Source organism: Perissodus microlepis, chromosome 14, assembly GCF_051167445.1.
Source record: "Perissodus microlepis isolate ML-2025 ecotype Zambia chromosome 14, ASM5116744v1, whole genome shotgun sequence".
NCBI classification, from domain to species: Eukaryota; Metazoa; Chordata; class Actinopteri; order Cichliformes; family Cichlidae; genus Perissodus; species Perissodus microlepis.
The window spans coordinates 5,494,668-5,515,546 of record NC_140474.1 but is presented as its reverse complement, the minus strand read 5'-3'; the positions used below and the strand labels follow the sequence as shown (position 1 = coordinate 5,515,546).

Genomic DNA, 20,879 nt, shown 5'->3' with positions numbered 1-20,879 from the left:
GGAGTATTCAGGTGAACTTAACTGGGAAAATGAGGTAGGAATGAAACGAGGAATCTGTGATGTGGAAATTTGAAGAAAGGAAGTGACACAGCGAGGAAATAAATAAATAAATAGGGAATAAATAGCAGTTGTAGCACTGGGTGTTTTGCTGTTGCAAAATTGTTTTTGGATTTCAAATCCAGAGGCCCTTTTAGATCATCAGTAAGGTGATTTAATCAAACATTTAGGTGCTAAGAGTAACGTCAGCAGGCCTGAGAGCGGTCCAGGGTTAGCTGAGGTTTCTGTTGTCACGGTAGCTTTGAGTTATCGTTTCCTCTTGCACTTTTTCTGCCCTCATCTCCGCTTTTTCCCCAGCAGTGAAAGTGAGAGTTTGCTTTGCCCAGTCAGCAGGTAGAGCCAGACCACTGCAGTAACTGTACACAGGCAGAAAGAGAGAGGGAGGGAAAAGCAGTAAAGAAGGGAGAGGACTGACAGGCGAAGGAAGAGGTAAAGCTACCGTATTTACAGAGCCATACGCAAATAATAACAGACTCTTATTATTTGCTGTCACTTCAGTTGTGTTGCTGTATATGGTTGGCTGAGTGGCATTGTACTGTGTGCAGTGCTTTTCTGCTTAGCTTACACAGTGGCAGTGTATCTGATCCAAGACTTATTGACCATCTTTTACCTTTTTATAATAACTTATTGTCATAAAAAGGCCATGTATGCAGATTCAGGTATTGACTGATGATATTTGACACAGTTTGGAGGTATATTTAATGTCAGGCTCTAATGTTTTATACATTCAATGTGAATTTATAAATCATATTATCTTTAGCATGAAATGTTAAAGATAATAAGTGTTTTCTTACTTTCTGGTACCTTTTTAGAGAAGAAAGCAGACTATTGAGACACGGTTTACATCACAACAGACAAATCACTAAAAAGGGTGTGTGTGTGTGTGTGTGTGTTGTTGCAGCTAACGACGTGGGTAGCAGCTGATTCCAGGGTGCCATGTCCCCAATTACCTTGGATCATGTCACTGTGATGTGATTGGTTGAATGGCGGTCACTGTCTCCTATCATCAGGCGTTGTAACGGCCAGCGTGTTGTCCTCAGGAGGCACACAGAGCCGTGTGTTTTTAACACCCAAATCCTCGCCTCATGTCATATTTCTCTTTGTTCCTTTGCTTGTAGTTTTTCTTGCTTTGCTGTTTCTTTTTCAAGATTCGGGAATAAAGTCGGGGCTCAGACCTTTGCTCCATTTTGTTTCTTGCAAACATGCTTTGTCACTTGACATCTTGCACATTTTATTTATTCACTGCTTAGTTGTGTCCATAAAGTTTATTTAAAATATCAGAGGTACAGCTGCAGGTGGACAGGAAATAAGCTAACCAGCTCTATCTTAAGGCAGAATTAACTCCTTTATTAACGTTTTCATCCTCTACAATTACAATACACATACAGTACAATACATTTTGCACATCCATTCATTGAGTTTGTAATCAGGTTAACTGGTGGCCACTCAGAAGCATTTTTGATTGTTTACAGCTTGATTTACTTTTATTAAAGTGAATTCATTTTGCTTAATTCTGGCACTGATTTGTTTGAAGTATTTTTTTGCTATGACAAGAAGAGAGTGCAGAAGGGCTAATGCACATAAAATGGCCTGGAGCAGAATTGAACCTGGGCCCCTGCAGTGGTATTTTGGCATGTAGATTTCTTGCTCAACCCACTGAACTACTCCAGAACACAGCAACAAATATTCAGTGAGGCTTTGCTAGAGTAGCTTTGCATGATTCTTGTACTGGGCCTTGGTGCACTCTGTCAGATCTGTGTGAGGCAAACTGTTGTAGCTCTTCTCCTTTAGGGCCGTCATCACTTTGAACCTGCTTTTTTCTGCTTCTGATATCCTGATTACTGCATTTGTCAGAGACCTGAGTGTTTACATCATAGGGATCATAGGAAAACTTTGGCCATGTTTAATATGATAATGCACCATTACAACTGTGCACATGTGAGAGAAAATTAAGGACGTGGAGTCTTTAAGGTGAACCTATACTTCCAAAAATGAAGCAGCAGCGTGTTTATATGAGTCTCAGGGACAGACAGAAAACACTAAACTCTTGGTTCGTCTTCTTCTTGTTCAGATCCAGGTGATCAAAATAGAGACAGAGGACAACAGAGAAACCCGCTCTGCCAAGGATGCGCTGCTGCTTTGGTGCCAGATGAAGACTGCAGGGTGAGCAGTGAAATAAAAACACAGAAACTAGAAGCTCAAACTGCAAATTTCATAATCATTTAGGTGTTATACTGTATATCTAGTCAGAATGTAGTGAGAGTAATTTGCTCTTTAAGATTAGAAAGCATTTCTCCATGTCGCAGGTACTCTGAGGTCAACATCCAGAACTTCACCACCTGCTGGAGGGACGGCCTTGCCTTCAACGCCCTAATACATAGACACAGGTAGGACACACCTACACAGCATAGAACCAGCTAGGAGTTCACCATGTTTTCACTGTTAGTATGTGTTTTTACTCCTTTTAGATGCAAACACGTTACCAACAAAAAGACGAAAAATATTCACACACACATTTAAACAAACACGGAGAAGCGGGTGTGACTGACATGAAATTTTAAAATCACAACCATACACAAATTTTTGTTTTTTCATGTTGTGCCCTCCAGACCTGATCTAATAGAGTTCCACAAGCTGACACGATCCAATGCAACCCACAACCTGCAGCAAGCCTTTAACATCGCTGAGCAGCACCTGGGCCTCACGAAACTCCTGGACCCTGAGGGTGAGAGTCATGCAAACCACACTCCATGCTGCAACATCCAAAACAGTGCAAAACCTGCTGCACTCAGTAAGATAGACAACATTTTTCTTTTTTACAGAAATGGGAGACGTGAGATTAACTCACACTTCAAAGGTTCTCACAGCTTCTTTCAAACATTATAAGTTAACTGATTTTAAAACATGAAGCACGTAACAGTACACAAAACTAGAACTAACATTCAATTTTATGATGGATTTATAATGATGGATTAAAAAGACAAGGATAAAGGCTATGTAAGGGAAGTTTAAAATGTTTAATTCTTCTAAAATGTGTGGGCGCTGAAAATGTGCTCAGACTTTGTCCAGTGTGCAATAAAAAAGCTTTTTAAACGTATGTAGCTTTTTTTTTTCTTCTGTGAGTTGTGTGGAAGGGTGAGGCCATGAGATGGCAGCTGAAAGCATGTTTTTTCCCACACATTGTTTTAGTTTCTCCAAAACAGTCACGTCTTACAGTGAACTCAGAATTATGCAGGAGAGGCATGCACAGATCTGATGTATTAATAAGACTTGAGCCATTACTCAGACTTACTCAGACTCTCAAATCTTATGGACGAGTGACCGTGGTGCTGATCTATACTAGAAACAATCAGATCCTTGTATATTAAGAGGAAGGAGTGCCGGTCTTAAAGGTGATGCTAACTCTTCTATCTTTCCGTTTCTATCACCTCCCTCCTGTGCAGATGTGAACACCGAGAACCCAGATGAAAAGTCCATCATTACATACGTGGTTTCCTATTACCACTACTTCTCTAAGATGAAGGCTCTTATTGTGGAGGGGAAGCGCGTTGGCAAGGTAACGCACACGCTCTCCCAAATATGCCTACAGAACCTGCATACTGACAGCATCAGAGAGGAGATCAATGAGCCACTATTGCTTTAAAACCTGAAGGGCAGGCAGTCTGAAACAAATAATATCACTGTAATATCACTTTACTAGCACGTGCAGATCTTAGAGGAATTTAAATATTATGATTCTTAAAGGGTTTCTTGGTTATTCCTGCCTTTTTTTGTTAGCCTCATGCCTCAATCTTGCTCTCAGAATCTCCTCGCAACTTTCTTCTCTCTGAACCAGGTGCTAGACAACTGCATTGAGGCAGAGAAGATTGTTAACCGCTATGACGCTCTGGCATCGGAGCTCCTCGAGTGGATAGAGAAGACCATCGCGGTCATCAGCAACCAGAAGTTTGCCAACTCGCTGACCGGAGTTCAGCAGCAGCTGCAGGCTTTCACCACCTACTGCACTATAGAGAAGCCCATCAAGTAAGTTTGATGATTCTTTAAAAATACCAGATTAACATATTTTGTCATTTTTTTAACACCACATGTACAAACCCAATTTCAAAAAAGTTGTGACGCTGTGTAAAACGTTTGATTTGATTTGCAAATGTCTTAAACTCATAAGAAACGGTATAATTGTAAGAATTTGATGACAGCAACGCATCTCCAAAACCTTGGGGCCAACTTAAAGCTGGAAAACAAAGTGATACTAAAAAGAAGCAGCTGGAGGAACAATACCAACTAATTATGTAAATATGTAATACAGTGGTCCCTTGCTATAACGCGGTTCACCCTTCGCAGCCTCGCTGTTTCGCTGATTTTTTGGGTGCAATTTTGCATGGTGTTTTTTTTTTTTTTTTTAAAACAGCGCATTGTGTTCTGCGTCCTGATTGGCTGTAGACCATTGTCAATCAATCTGGTGCCGTGTCTCCTGAACAGTACAGAATGTGTTCAGCTTGTCAAATTTACATAAATCTTTGATCGCTAGCAGTGTGACTCTGAAGTGCTGTACTGTATGTTTGTAAGGTTTCTCCCAACAAACGCAACAATGTCAACGAAACGTTTGCGCCATCAAAGACAACTACGGTAGCCTTTGGTTTCATTCTATAATACTGGACTTTTTTTTCTACAAAGGTTTGAACTTTGAGAGTGTTCAAACAAGAGAGAAAAGTGTGAAAATGTTCATGCCTGTCTGAGAAAAGTGTATAAAGCGTGTAGTGACGGGTTTTACAGTCTTAAAACATCTATAATAATTGGAAAAAATAAAGTTGGCTACTTTGCTACTCATCTATCACCTATTTTTGGAACATAACTCCCACGATAAACGACTGACCACTGTACCACATCACATATAGTAAAATAAGCTTCGGTTTGTGACTGCTACCAGTAACCTGGTGTGCTATTCTGACCAGCTGTGATTCAAAACAGTTAATCTACAGCTTCTCAAGTGTCAGAATTAGTTGCTTATATCTGCTTTACAAAGTAATTTATTATTTATTAATGTAATTAATGCATTTAATTTATGCCAGTCTTGTGAAAAATATACTGTTGTGCTTATACCATATACGTTTTATGTTTCACCCTATTAGAGAAAAATAAGATTGCTGTGTATGTGTGTAGCTGTGTCAGTGAGAAACATTACTGATGGACTGTAAGCGTCTGAAGCCAGAATTATGTGAAACAGTAGCTAGAGACAGTTTATACTTTATATTAGTTATGAGAGTTATTGTGTATTTTAGATGAAGTAGTGTAGGGCTGCCACGATTAGTCGACTAGTCACGATTACGTCGACTATCAAAATCGTCGACGACTAATTTAATAGTCGACGCCTCGTTTGAAGCTTTGTAAGATCCCAAAAGACACAGGAATAAGTAGTAGGATTTAAGAGTGTAATAACGGACTGAAACAGAAGATGGCAGCACTGCATGTACAAGGATGCCGGCTGCCGTTAAACCCCGAAGAAGAAGAAGCAGCGTCCCAGAATTCATAGCGCAGCCCAGCTCAGTTTCCAACAATGGCGGCAGCTAGTTAGTTTTAATATTACTCTTATTATTCTTTCTGGGTCACAAAATAAACGTTTAACATATTTTCAGGCGAAAATGTAGCTGTGTAAACCTCAAATATCTGCTCAGTTTATCAAGACACCACATATTTTCAAAAGCGCTCCGACGTTTTCGGAGACGTCTGTTACCCACTAGCTCGATAGCTAGCCGGGGGCAAGGTCACTAGAGCCCGTGAGAACACCGGACTCCCGGCAAATCGTTTTCAAACCCACCGCCGTCTTTCGCTACTCAGGTTAAACATATATGAGTCACTTAGATAACTTAAAAATGTTATTGTTTGGCTTTTTTTTAGTATTTTATTTGTTCCTGAGTAAATCTGTTTGGCTGAGATTAAAGTTATAGTTTTTACACAGCTGCATAAACGTCAAGCAGACAGCTGATTATCAGAAGTGTGAGATGCTCGAGAATTTACTCAGGTGTCCTGTTATATTTTAGATAGAAAGGAGTTTATTAAACTTCACCGAAACAATCTGCAAATTTCATTAAAATTTAATAAACTATCATCTTGTCTTTATTTTTAGTTAGCACATACCTGAAACACTTAAAGCTATAAGCTAATGATAGTTATATAAGAGCAGATGCTGCTGGTGCAATAAGCTGTACGTTTTACGTCCAATGGATGATGATCTGATTAGTCGACTAATTGCAAAAATAATCGGTGACTAGTCGACTATCAAAATAATCGTTTGTGGCAGCCCTAAAGTAGTGTAATTTTATGTGACTCCTACTAAAGTGCAGCTTTCCTAAACAGTGTATGAATTTGTTGGCTCCTTTTTTGCTCACAGGATGACTTCACTTCCTTAACTGTAAAATTATACATTTGAATGTTTGGTTTTTTTACAGTGAAAAAGCACAGAGTACTAGACTCATGACACCTCAGAGTGTACTGTCAGCAGCAATGATACCCACAGAGCAGATACACACACACACACACACACACACACACACACACACACGTCCACACTCTTGCTATGATCCAATAGGCCTTGTTAGGCTCTGGGTGACTTAAGCAGCTCACAGCCAGCTGTTGACTTGTGAAACTGGCATGAAAACAGATGTGCATACATATTAGTGGATATTTTAATAGAAGACGGTTCTCAGACTAAATGTAGACTCTCTGTGAGTAATTAATGAGCACAACCCTGGACAGCAGACAGAAACACGTCTGTCAACAAGCTTTCGTGCTGTTTGAGTGATTTTTTGCTGAGATGACTGTGATACTGTGACACTGACCCACCAACTAAAGCTTCCTGCTTCTCATCCAGGTTTCAGGAGAAGGGTAATCTCGAGGTCCTTCTCTTCACCATCCAAAGCAAACTCAGAGCCAATAACCAGAAACCCTATGTGCCTAATGATGGGAAGCTCATCTCAGACATTAACAAGGTCATACACCCACAAGCTGTGTTGTTTATATTTTATATACAACATTTAATCCTTTCTCCAACACTGTTAATCAGTTTATTGTCATTCATCATCTAGGCCTGGGAGAGATTGGAGAAGGCAGAGCACGAGAGAGGTGTAGCTTTACGGAAGGAGCTGATTCGTCAGGAGAAGCTTGAGCTGTTGGCTCAGCGCTTTGACCACAAAACCACCATGAGGCAAGCCTGGCTCAATGAGAATCAGAGACTCGTATCGCAGGTAGGGGGGACAAATGTCTCAGTGTATTACTGGTACTTGTTTCATTAAATCTAAGATCACGACTTTCTTTGTTTTCCCCTTCGACTTCAGGACAATTTTGGCTATGACCTACCAGCAGTCGAGGCAGCGATGAAGAAGCACGAAGCCATCGAAGCAGACATAGCCTCATACGAGGAAAGAATTGGCGTGGTTGTGGAACTCGCCGCAGAGATGGAGGTGGAAGGATACTACGATATCCGGCGTATCTTGGCACGTAAAGAGAATATCCTGGGCCAGTGGAGTCTGCTGAAGGAGCTGGTGGCTGGGAGAAGGACCCGGCTGGAGAAGAATCTGGCCTTGCAGAAGACCTTCCAGGACATGGTGTACATGATTGACTGGATGGAGGACATGCAGGTACTAGAGAGCGTGAGAGACGTAAAATGAAAAGGACACACCACCTAAAATACGAGTACTGGGGACAAAAGAAACTCTGTAACTAGAGTCCTACATACACTTCAGTTTTTTCATGTGTGTATATAAACACAGATATCAATGCTTATTATTGAAACCCCTTGTTTCATCATTTCTTCTTCCATTAATTTCTCTCGCCTTTCTCCCCTCCCGTTGCTTCATTCCTTTCAGGTCCAGCTGCTCTCGAGGGACTTTGGGAAACATCTACTGGAGGTGGACGACCTGCTGCAGAAGCACGGCCTGCAGGAGGCCGATATTACTGTGCAGGCTGAGAGAGTCGAGACGCTCAACACTGCTGCACTAAAGTTCACCACAATAGAGGGTACACGCATGTACACACACACATTGTGTTGCAGTGAAAGTGTTTTATTTTATTTGTCTTTAGCAATGATTGGAAAATTGGTATTTAAGGCTTGGTGTGAGTAGGTTGATATCCTGTGTCTGGCTCACGGTTCTAATAAATTTAATGCTGTGTCTCATTTTTACAGGTTACCAACCATGTGACCCACAGGTGATCTGTAACCGTGTCAACCATGTCTCTTCCTGTCTGGAGGAGCTGAAACACCTGGCAACTAAAAGACGTGCTGAGCTCGAGGAGTCAAGGAAACTGTGGGCCTTCTTTCAGGTGAGATGGGTCAGCAGGTTGTGGGGAAAATGGCGGGATTAACTTGCCGGGATTATTCCTAGGAGCCAGTATCTGAGGAGCTTGGATGCTTCAGAAAGCTTTGAACATTTTTTATGCCCCATGCATGTCTATGGGAGCAACCAGGAGTCCTCACACAGACATGGCGACAGTATGCAAACTCCACACAGAAAGACCCCACCCTGGATTCAGGCCAGGCACCACCAATCGCACCCCACCCAATCATTAAACCTGTTCAGTTTTCCATTACAAATATTGTCCTGCTTTAAAACTTGTCTTTTGTCCTATTAGGAGCTGGAAGAGTCGGAGGCCTGGATCAGAGAGAAAAGCTCCATCCTGGGAGCTCAGGGCTACGGGAAGGACCTGAGCAGTGTGCTGAGGTTACTGCAACAGCACAAGACTCTGGCTGGGGAACTGCTGGCTCACCGCTCACTGCTGCAGGTGCGTGTTTTCAATTCTGCACCTGGTAAATGTACTGCTGTAAGAGTTTTTCTCCAAACTACACAGACTTCAGTAAATTTATGCATTTACATTTATACATTTCTTTTAGTTTATCTAAAAAAAACCCATCCAACTTCTCCTAACAGACCATTTGGAGTTCACGTTTTGAGGATGTATCTGCTGGCCCACATTAAAAGCTATATCAGCCAATAGCTTTTATATGCTATTGGTTGATATTAATTTCATGTTCTCCTTGTTTTGTTAACTTTACTTTGAAGCACCAGGTGGTCTTTTTAATGAAAACAAGAAAGAGAACAATATGAATATCTAGGGTCTAGATCTAGGGTCTCCAGGTCTCTTGGTCTTTAGGGTTTATTTGTTTTTCAGCCACATGCAAATCAAGCATTTTCTCAAGCGAGAAGTGGCCATTTTTCAAATTAGTCAAATTTATCTGTCCTCCTATCCAGAACACCATGAAGCGAGGGAAGCAGATTCTGAGTGAGAAGAGCTTTGGCACAGCGGGGATCCAGGAGCGCATCATGGAGGTTAAAGGCGAGTGGAAGAGGCTGGAGGACCAGGCTGCGCAGCATCTCAGCCACCTGCAGGAGGCGCTCAACTTCTTCCAGTTCTCCACAGAGACGGACGACGTCGTGGCCTGGCTGCAGGACGCTTACCGCCTGGTGTCCAGCGAAGACTTTGGACACGATGAGTACTCCACTCAATCGCTGCTAAAGAAACACAGAGGGGTCAGTGAAGCCATTGACAAACATCGTTTGCACGTAGTGGCACTGCGCAAACACATGGTGGCGCTGCCCCTGCGGTACCGTGAACAGGAGGTGGGTACGAGCGCAACAATCAAACAAAAAAAGGATGTTTCACTTCCCATGTCTTTATTATTTAATAAACTTTTTGTCCGACCATCTCGTCCTGTCTCCTCTTCCATCCTCCTCTCCGCAGGAGGTGCAGGTTCGTATGGGAGAGGTGGAGCAGCTGTACACAGAGGTTGCTGAAATCGCAGTGCTCAGACAGCAGTGGCTTCATGACGCCCTCGCTGTGTACCGCATGTTCAGCGAGGTCAACGCCTGCGAGCTGTGGATTGACGAGAAGGAGCAGTGGCTGGAAAGGATGGAGATCCCAGAAAAACTGGAGGATGTGGAGGTCGTGGCACACAGGTGAGGAGGAGGGGAAGGAGGACAGAATGGCTAAAGGCAGTTGGTTTTACCATCTCAGGCCTACCAAAGCTTAGCTGGGTGGTCAGTGTCTGTCTTGTTGTCTAAACTGTTACCAAGAATTGGCTGAGTCCAACTTTTGCAGTTCAAAACTACAACCCTCATGTTGCAGATTTGAGAGCCTGGACCAGGAGATGAACAGCCTGATGGGAAGGATCCTGGATGTTAATCAGATAGTTCAGCAGCTCCTGGATGGAGGTCATCCATCTTCTACAGAGGTCAGAGGTTGTCAGGACCACCTCAACTCTAGGTACTGAAACAAAAGCAACAATCGAAGTGATAACAGTAATTACAAATTATGTTTTCAGTACTATAACCATTACTACAGCTACCATGAGTAATACTGGCTGGATCCATCTGTTAGTAACTGAATACTCAAATCCTAAACTGGGAACACAATCACTGCTGATCATCATGCTAATACTGCTAATGTGAGTCAAGGCCTGTTTGCAGTTTTTCATACATAAGAAAGTACTTTGTTCAAAGTGCTGGAAAGTTCTATTTAAAAATGCACGGTCAGTATCACATCTCAGCTTCATTAACAACTTAATCCAGAGTGCCAGCACATCACCATATCTGCTCATAACACCAGAGCAGTGAACAAATGCCATGCGAATTCACATTATAGATTCAGTAAAAAGAAAGTACACTCAGCTGCATCATTTACCACGGTAACAAATAGAGAGATGTGCCTACCAACTCACAGATGAACCTTATATTAGTAATATAGTTCAGCGGTCCCCAATCCCCGGGCCTCGGACCGGTCCCGGTCCGTGAGTCGTTTGGTACCGGGCCGCGAGAGTTGAAGCTCAGGTGTAAAATGTATGGTTTTCAGGGTTTTTATCGGTTTTCAGTGTTTTTTGTTATCGTTTTTATCGTTAACTCGGTTTTCCTGGGTCTTTTCACGTGTGTTATGAATAAATCTTCTTTTTTTCAGTACCGGTACTAGTTTTATTTTGTTGTATTTATCCGCGACACCTTAAAGGCCGGTCCATGAAAATATTGTCGGGCATAAACCGGTCCGTGGCGCAAAAAAGGTTGGGGACCGCTGATATAGTTAATATAGTTCCTGTGTCGGCTGTTGATTGGTTGGATTGGAGTGCTGTGACTTCTGTGTTCAATTTCATTGCTAAGGCACTGAGAGTACAACGTTTAAAAATAAGATAAAATGTGATTGAGTGGAATAAGGTCAAAGTTACATTATATTTAAATCAGCCTCAGTTGCCAAAGTACAGCACTGTAGTACATAACATACATGGTAATACTGTAGCACTGCCATATGTGACAAACAATATTTATTAGTAAAGGTTCAAACTTCAGAAAATGAGCTCTAACAGCGTAAACATGTTTGTGGATTGCTCTCTGTTGAAAAATTAATTGATTTTACTGACTGTCTCCAGAGGCAGGAGGAGGGGCGTAGTAGGTGGGTGGAGAGGAAGGTCGAAGGAAGTCAGCTGACACACAGGGAGAGAAGAGAAACACCAAGAGTGTGAATTATTGTGGGGTTTGTTAACAGCTTTTTTTAATTGCTGTCTTTGGGAGTTGAACCTGCCTTCTCATCGTAATTATGCGACATGCAGCTCTTACATCGTAGCAACTTGGAACCATCCTCCCTCCGATCTCTGTCCACGTAGATCCTGAGATAGGATTGCGTTTTTGTTTTTTTGCTTAAATGTCTCAGCCCGCTTCATTGACCAGTTATGTCTGGCAGCAGAGTCCATGACAGCCGGGTGTTCGTGAGTCCGGTGACTTTGGCACGTGGAGAGTCGGTCTTGGGGTGACCATCTGTGTTGGCTTCCTCATTTAAGACGGGGCTGGCCAAGAGTCCCAAATTCAAAAACAAACATACAAGCAGTCATATTTATTCACAGCCTTCTCTTGTATTGGTTAATAGAATTGTGTTCCAGTAGTAAAAGCCTAAATGCATAATATATTAACTTAATTTGATGATATTAAACACAGTGCGACTCTACCCAGCTTAAGTGGCACAAAGAACATCAGTCTATAACAGTAGGAGGGAAAATTCAAGGCGTATTTCTCTCTCTAAAGCACACGGTTGTCTAATCTCCTGACGTTTATCGTGCTCACAGCTCACTCAGTTTTACTCTCTCTGTCTTTCAAAATGATTCCTGATGTAATATCTACAGTTTGGTATATATCTATAAATTGTTAAAAAGCCAAACGAGTCAGCAAGAGTACTGATATTTAACATAACATACATTTAACACTTGCTAATAACATTTTATAAATACTACCACTACCTTTACTACTACTACTACTACTACTACTACTACAACTACATGGTATTTAAAAAAAACACATCACAATACCTGTTTTAATTTAGTTTTAGTAGAGGTAGTAAGGTTTAAACACCTGAGGTCAACTATCCAACACAACAGCCAATGCAGGTGACGAACAGCGTGCAGGCAGGGTGGAGTGGGTGGAGACGTGTGTCAGGGGTGATTTGTGACAGAAGGATAGAGGGAAAGGGAAGGTTTACAGACCTGCTACGATGTAAGGTTTGGGGATGGTAGCACTGACTAAAAGACAGGAGGCTAAGCTAGACGTGGCAGAATTAAAGATATCAGGATTTTCACTGAGATTGACCAGGATGGACGGGATTAGAAATGAGTACATCAGAGGGAGAGAGGATGTTGGAGGTGGAGTTGCCAGACAGGAGGAATAGGAGGATCTCAGAGGAGATTTGTGGATGCAGTGAAGGAGGACATGAAGTGATTTGGTTTGAGAGGAGATTGCTAGGGATAGCATAGCAGATGATCCACTGGGATGAACAATAAAAGGAGCAGCTGAAAGAAGGAGGAGGAGAAGAAGATATAAAGATGCATGGAAAAAATAAGACCATGGCAGAATCAAAACAGTATTAGTGACCTAATTTTCAGTCAGGTTATTATAACTACAACATAATTACATAACTACTCCAATTCTATAACAGATTTATTAAATGAAAATTTTCACTGAACATTTTTAAAACAGGTTTCCAGCCCTGAGGTCAGTGTCACTGAGATGTTTTCCTGCTGAGCGCTCTGTCTGACATTACCTCAGTACGGTCACAAGGATTTGTGTTTATATGTTTATATGTGCGTGAGTGTGTGCGCGTGTATCTTGGCTGAATGGGTGTGTACTGAGATCTGTTGGTCTGGAGTAGATTCAGGTGAACATATTGGATGACGATGTGTGAGGCTGAGCCGAAGCCGCAGCAGAGTGGAGCACAAACAAGTGTCTCACGTGAATCAGAGCAGGTCATATCAGGTCAAAATAACAACGAGTTCTTTCAAAGTCAGGAGTAACACAAAGGAAATGTTAAAAATAGACTTACAAAGAAAACCGCGTCACATCAACACGAAGATGACTGAATCTGAATCGCTTCACCTCGATGTTATTGGTGGTTGATGTGTCTGCTGCTTATTTGGATTATATTGACTTATTAGGTAAAAAGTAATCCAGATTTAAGGATGTCATCTTATCAAACCGTGGACATTTGGATATTTACTAAGTGTGTAACAGTTCTAAAACTGTTACACACTTAGTAAATATCCACAACTAAAACAAATCTTTTACAAAAAGCAAGTGGTAGGCGTGAATCACATGTTTTTTTTTTCCCACACAACAACACTCGCCTCTCTTGAAGTGCACTTGCAGTCTTATTGTGCGCTGTCTGTCACACCTCTCCAGGTGGAACAGCATCGTGGAGCTGGTCGAGCAGAAGAAAGATCAACTGGACTCGATGTTACGTCTGCAGAACTACCTGCTGGAGTGTGCCGAGATCAAGTCCCAGATCCAGGACAAGAGAAAAGCCATTGACGCCACCCAGTATGTGGGCAGTGATTTGGGAGGGGTCCTCGCCCTGCAGAGACGCCTCTCTACTATGGAGGGAGCCCTGTCTGTTCTGGAGCCCAAACTACTGCACTTACAGGTAGGACATTTACACAAAAAAACATTTATATGACGTTTTTCAGCTGTAGAATTGAAATCTATCCCTAAAAGTAATATTTTACACTTAACTGGAGAATCTAAATGGACAAGTAGAGATGATTTTTTTTGTATTTCAGGGATTTAATTTTCTCATTTTTTTTTAGTGGCTAAGTGAGTTTAAGAAACCAAACAGGTATAAAAGTATATATGATTTTAAGTACTCTGAGGTATCAGTAGGCTAGAAGCACCATATAATAGCGTTTCTCTTTGGTGATGCAGGAAGAGGCAGAGCATCTGGCCACTGCTCACCCGGTTCGGGCAATGGAGGTTCTTGTGCAGTTTGATGGCATCAGTGTGGAGTGGGAGGAGCTCAAACGGACCCTGCAGGGATGTGAGGACTCACTGATGGTGGCTAGCAGGCTGCAGAGCTTCATACAGGTACAAATAAGGAAGAAGTGTTTAACTCTGAACACCACTTGCTACTGAAATTCATCAGCGAGCAAAAAGTGAGGTTTATTCCTCACTATGACCTTGACCTTTATTCAAAGTTGCTATAAATGTAAACAAGAAATCTTAAAGAACAAAACTAGACACCAGGAGCAATTCCAAGGAACAGGAACAGTAGCAAGGAGCAAGCAGGAGGGTAGACTGTCAAAGACCAAGGCAGTGGAAAGACTTCATGTACATATATTTCTTATTCTTTCAGCTGCTCCTTTAGGGTTCGTCACAGCAAATGATCTGCCTCCATCTCATCCTATCTCTAGCATCCTCTTCTGTCACACCAATCCTCCCTTTTTCTCCTGGCACCTCCATCTTCAGCATCCTACAAAGATATAAACTCTACAGCCTGTCTTTCAGTTGCTGACTCTTTAATCAAATCTGAAATTATGTTTATGAACGATTAAACCCCAAACATGTTTCTAAACTCTTAGATCAGGGGTGTCGAACTCCAGGCCTCGAGGGCTGGTGTCCTACAGGTTTTAGATATGCTAGGTCAACACACCTGAATCAAATGATTAGTTCATTTCCAGGCTTCTGGAGAACGTCAAGACATATTGAGGAGGTAATTTAGCCATTTAAATCAGCTGTGCTGGATAAAGGACATATCTAAAACCTGCAGGACACCGGCCCTCGAGGCCTGGAGTTTGACACCTGTGTCTTCGATAAATAATTTCTACATAAAAACTGAGGGCGTTGTTGCAGGGCTCAATAAAGAAACCAACTTGAAAAGTTTCAAAGAGAATAGAAGTTTAATAGAGCCAAAGGACCTCAAGCTAAATTATCAGCCAACCTGTCATTATTAAGGAATAACTGACTCCATTTTCCGGTACTGAGAAAGTGGCAGGGGAGAAGTGGGTGCTATAAAAATAATTAATGCACGCTGTCCTTAATTCCACATTGCAAGAGTGAAAAAGTACAAACAGTATGTGGATGTCGTGTAGAGGTCATAAAGAAAGTTTTTCTGTCTACACAAACTTCCAGAGTATGAACTAATGTATAATTAATGAATTGTGATTCATGCTCCTTACCCTGTCTTGTCAGGACCTGGACTCATTCCTCACCTGGTTGGTCCAGACACAGACCGCCGCTGCCTCAGAGCAGCTGCCCAACAATCTGGAGGAGGCAGAGAAGCTCATCAACGAGCACGCTGCTCTCAAGGAAGAGATTGGACGGTAGGTGAATGTTTTCTTCAATATATTATGTGATGTTATTTCAGGCTGTGTAGAGAATAACTGGGCAGCTCTCTGTTCACGCAGGTACGAAGAGGATTACGAGCGCCTGCAAGCCATGAATGAGCTCCTGGAGTCCGAGGAGGCTCCTCTCCCACAGGCCGCCCTGCAGCAGTGGCTCCAGAAACTCGATGTCGGCTGGAACAAGCTGCTGGAGATGTGGGAAAGCAGGAGAGAAGTTCTGGTCCAGGCTCACATTTTCCATCTATTCCTGCGTGACGTCAAACAGGCTGAATCCTTCCTCAACAACCAGGTGTGTGTGGCAGCGTCACTTCATCTGTCAGTGGTGCAAAATGAAATTTTAGTTGGATTGGCCTGAAATTTGGGTATCTATTTATGGCACTGACACCCTGTGTAATAGAAAATCTCCACTATTTACCTTATGTACAGTAGACTAATGTTCTTGATGAAGTTTCTTTAAGTACTCCAATGACAGAAAGCCTAAGAAACTTTTGAACCATTAGAAAAGTTCGGCTACATTTCACAGGTAGATGATGCTTCTACACTGCAGCTTTTAGGCGAACCTTTCAAAACTGCTGCTACAGAGGGAGCGAATCATATTCGCTGTGCTTTTATTTACCTTGACATCATATCTTTCCTTCAGAAGGTGGCAGGCAGAATGCAGGACCCAAACACAGGACTCTGAGACTGAATGATAAAGTAAAAGCAGAAGATTTATTGCTGGAGAAAAACTTTAACATGAGATACAAGAAAGCTAAACTAGAAAACCAGGAGACAGAGAACCTGAACAGTACCATAAACACAGAGGAAAACCACAGCACCGTGAGGGTACAACACAGCAAAGAGCACGGCTTAAATACACCGAGGGATAACGAGGGAAAGAGACACAGAAGGAGTAATCAGAGCTAACGAGATAAGGGGAAGCAAAACCAGACACGCTGCACACAGGACAGGGACTATCAAAATAAAACAGGAAACACACGACAGGCACAGAGGCACGGACTTGACACTGAATAGAGGGAACAGGGAGCACAGAGACAGGAGAAACAAACTGCGACATGAGACACGATTGACTGGGGCGCAAGAAAATAAATATGAAGACGGAACTAAACCTACACTAAACATGAGGCCACAGGAACAAAACCTAAGAACTAGAAGTCACAGAACAAAGAAGAACTAGAGAGCTAGAAATGCAAAACAGAAACCAAAACACTAGCAGTCATAAACCATGATGACATCACAAATCAAAGTACAAAACTCAAAACACCGGGTCACCGATCCAGGACCGTGACAAGACCAGAGTGAGCTCTATAGTGCACACAAAATCAGTAAAGAAAAATCATATGCAGCCCAGCTAATGCCGTCATTTGTTTATCCTTATTTTGAGCAGCAGAAATAAATCCTACTTACTCTGCGTTTATAACAGTGAACCAAAGTAAGGAGCAGGAATAGAAAAAGAAAGAGTTGGCTGAAATGGACACATGTTACTATACACTAAACTTGGAACTGAGGTCAGCATCTGATGAGAAAATAGTCTACCACTACTACTTCATCGTTAAGTCAGCCTAAATGATAATGAATAAACTCTGTTATTATACTTTTTATTGCATCAAAACAACTTGAAGTCTCTGTAAACAGATTTAATGATGCCTGGTGACTGCAGCAGAGCATCAGCCAGCCTGGGCGTTGGCCTAAAGCTCGACCAGCAAAAGAAAGAGGAGAGGGAGGGTGTGTGTGTGTGTGCGCGCACGTGTGCGTCAGCAGGTGTCTTCTTGCAGTGTGTCTGTGTTATGGGGTGTTGGAGCAGCAGCTTCTAGTAATTCTATATGTATTTTCTAGCTTCTTGATGAAGCGTAGGAGGAAGAGATGTTGGCAGTGTTCTGATGCTCGTGTCTGTTTTTGTGTTACCACCATATGATGTTACGGTGGTATTTATAGGACTGTGCCAATTATACACGTTCTACTTTGCTAGATTTTCTTCAAATAGAAAGTACGCGTTTGTTTGCAAAAATCAATCTTTTATTTTTCAGCGCATTAGCAAAATAAAAGTGACAACTGATTTTCAGCTTCATATTTTTATACTCAAATTCTGCTAGAGTAGCTTTGCATGGTTTATTGTCCTTGTTGAAGCCTCTCAGTTCAACCTCTGTGTGAAACAAGCTCCACCCCCTTTAAGACCACCTTCTTTTTTTCCCTTTTAAGTCAGCTTGATTCTAATTGTGTGATCATGTATGAGTTGTATAGTTTTAATGTTTTATTTGGGAACAGAATGGTGTGTATGTGTAAGTTTGGTGATGGAGTTTTTATTATGAATGAATGATGAATTTTTATGAATTATTATGTCTATTTTTTTATGTTTAAGGACAACAGATGGAAATTAGCCTTTGGCTATAATCTGGCATGTTTACATTCATGTAATTTTTTTTTTTTTTTTTACATTTATGTTCATTAACATGCACTGTCCTAAATAAATAAATAAATTGACTGCCCTTCTTCAAACAGAAGATATGACCACCTCCCACCCTGATCAGTGTTTCTAAAGTGATGAGAAAAGAAGACTTAGAAATTGTCAGATGGCCGGGCTTTTGTTTTTCTAATGTATTAAAGTGCTGTATTAAAACATCATACTCATATTGCTTTATAAATATTTTTTTCAAAGCCTCAACTGCTCTACCGGTGAAGTTTTTCCACATGGTGAAGACCAACAGTCAGTTCTGGCTCTGCAGTCAGCATTTGTGTCTGTATTACATGTAAAAAGGTTTAGTTTTCCGATCTGAAATGTCACAGGCAAAACTGACGCTGACCGTGTGTGTACGCCTGCTCGCGTATGTGTGTGCGTCCGTGTGTGTGTTGGCCGGGACGTCTCTTTCAGTTTGCTAACAAATCTTTACCAGGGACCAGCTCTTCTTATTAGCCTGGAGGAGTTGATTTAGAGAGAGCAGCATTTTTTTTCCAATAAGTATCAACGATGTTCCAGGCCATTGATCTCTGTCTTCATCTCCCTGTTTAATTCCTCAGTTTGATTTATTTTCTCTGAATATGAAGGCTACTGTCGATACAGACGAAATGCAATTGTTGTCTTTCAATCAGCTCTTAAACTGTTGACAGAACAAACTAATTACTTTTAGGAATAGTCCTTCCTGCTTATGGTACAGCCCATTTCAGAGGATGTTCATTTTTAAATTGTAGAGTTTAAATATGGGCTCGTTAAGTCGTTAAAATAAGAATTTCATTATCAGTGAATGAGCCTATTCTTCTTCTATTCTGTTTGACTCAATGGCAAAGAAACAAACCCATTTTCCTGCAGAGTCAATTTTAAAGGCTTCAGTTTCTGACTATTATACCAAAACCTAAAGATGTTCAAATAACAGAAAACAAACAAAATATTTAAATAAAGAACATGAGGCAGAGAAAGGTAAAGTCAAATATGTGCTTTTATTAGCCAATACAAATAAACAAAACAGACATGATTATATATATAAAGTATATACAAAAAAATACATATGAGAAGATGCAGGTGGAAACAAACAGGTGAAACGAATGTGCCGTAAACCAAGTAACTTCTAGGTTGACCCTGGTTTTCTGTGTTACAAAAGATGGTCACTTGTTACCAGGATAAATTGAAATGGTGTCTTATGCTGTAACCTAACATGCTGTGGAGCAGAATATGTTTGAGAAAAGAGGTGAACTTCTTTTTTTATACAGTTGCCATCTTTGCTTCACGCCTTTGCTACCTGGGTTCAAATAGGTTACACATTATTATTATAGTCATGTTGTCCACACCCCCAAAAAAAGGAAATTGGTTGTTACATTTACAAAAGTCTAAGTTATAATTTGAACAAAATAATTTCCTGTTTCTATGGTGAACGTAATTAAATCATGTGGGATCTGTATGAAATTCAACAGCTTGATTTGTTCTTGTTGAGATCACATGATACAATCTAGTAAGAGTGGTTAGTTGCCTCGACTCATGAAATCCACAAGATCACAGGAGATTTCAAACCACAGGAAAATCCCTGGATAAAAGGCAGCACGTGTATGCTAAAAACGTAAGAAAAATTCAGCATCAAGCCTTGTAATCATAGCTTTCCTACTTTTGTTAAGTCTAGATTGACAGCTTTGTGGCGCAGTGGTTAGCATTATTGCCTCACAGCAAGAATGTCCTGGGTTTTTAGTTTGCAGTGGGTACTCTCTGATCTCTATGTATTAAATGGCCTGTATTTGTATAGCGCTTTACTAGTCCCTAAGGACCCCAAAGCGCTTTACACATCCAGTCATCCACCCATTCACACACACGTGATGGCAGCTACATTGTAGCCACAGCCACCCTGGGGCGAACTGACTGAGGCAAGGCTGCCGGACACTGGCGCCACCGGGCCCTCTGACCACCACCAGTAGGCAGTGTCTTGCCCAAGACCAGTGTCTTGCCCAAGGACACAACAATCAAGACTGTCGGAGCCGGGGCCTTCCGATTACAAGGCGAACGCCCAACTCTTGAGCCACGATCGCCCCATATTAGCCCTATGATAGACTGGCGACCTGTCCAGGGTGTACCCCACCTCTCACCCTATCACATCTATGATAGGCCCGCCCAACCTTGATAAGGTAATAGGATGGATGAAGTGGAAGTTGCTGTAAATCTATTAAAATGTTATGTTAACCACTTTAGACTATGTTGAACATTATGTAATATGAAGATAACGTGTAGTATTTAAGTGACCGAGTATTTATTCCAACACTATTCAAGTTATTGAATAGTGTTGGAATAAAGTGAGAAAATTGTGAAGGATTAAAATATTCCAAGAGCTCCACTTACTTCATCTAAACATGTTTCAATCACGTTTTATCAACACAAATTGCACCGAGTTTATTAAATATGACTAACTTGTGTTGATTGAACTCAGTTGTTTGTGTTCCTGCCAAAGCAAAACATCTGTGTTTAACCACTGTATTAAGTAAATCCAACATGTTCTTTTTTCATTGCAGTCTTACTGATTAAAGTACTTCAAGCGCACACACATTCATATGGCACTTTTAATGCTGAACTACTGCGTGTTTCCTTTTGCACACACCCCAACTTCTGTGTTGCTCTCAGCCTATTTTTGTGTTATTGCTTCATAATTCTACAAAGAGATGAATTCTTACTTTTATCTTCCTTTATAAAATCAGTTGACCAATCAGAGCTGTGATTGGT

The 20,879-nt window shown here is 41.4% G+C and overlaps 1 protein-coding gene across 3 annotated transcripts in view; it reads left to right on the top strand.

Annotated features, from left to right (window-relative positions):
* Positions 1-20,879, top strand: part of sptbn4b (spectrin, beta, non-erythrocytic 4b) — a 97,639-nt gene that overhangs the window by 21,211 nt on the left and 55,549 nt on the right. For all 3 annotated transcript variants that reach the window (XR_014802191.1, XM_084950610.1, XM_084950609.1), the window contains exons 5-22: positions 2,129-2,220; positions 2,364-2,444; positions 2,667-2,782; positions 3,501-3,613; positions 3,893-4,080; positions 6,926-7,043; positions 7,140-7,298; positions 7,389-7,691; positions 7,920-8,070; positions 8,237-8,373; positions 8,683-8,832; positions 9,300-9,668; positions 9,790-10,004; positions 10,174-10,311; positions 13,755-13,995; positions 14,274-14,432; positions 15,537-15,667; positions 15,752-15,977. Coding sequence is in view for 2 of the 3 variants with exons in the window: in XM_084950610.1 (XP_084806736.1) it covers positions 2,129-2,220; positions 2,364-2,444; positions 2,667-2,782; positions 3,501-3,613; positions 3,893-4,080; positions 6,926-7,043; positions 7,140-7,298; positions 7,389-7,691; positions 7,920-8,070; positions 8,237-8,373; positions 8,683-8,832; positions 9,300-9,668; positions 9,790-10,004; positions 10,174-10,311; positions 13,755-13,995; positions 14,274-14,432; positions 15,537-15,667; positions 15,752-15,977 (3,087 nt within the window). In the remaining variant the exon portion in view is untranslated. The remainder of the gene's footprint in view (positions 1-2,128; positions 2,221-2,363; positions 2,445-2,666; positions 2,783-3,500; positions 3,614-3,892; positions 4,081-6,925; positions 7,044-7,139; positions 7,299-7,388; positions 7,692-7,919; positions 8,071-8,236; positions 8,374-8,682; positions 8,833-9,299; positions 9,669-9,789; positions 10,005-10,173; positions 10,312-13,754; positions 13,996-14,273; positions 14,433-15,536; positions 15,668-15,751; positions 15,978-20,879) is intronic.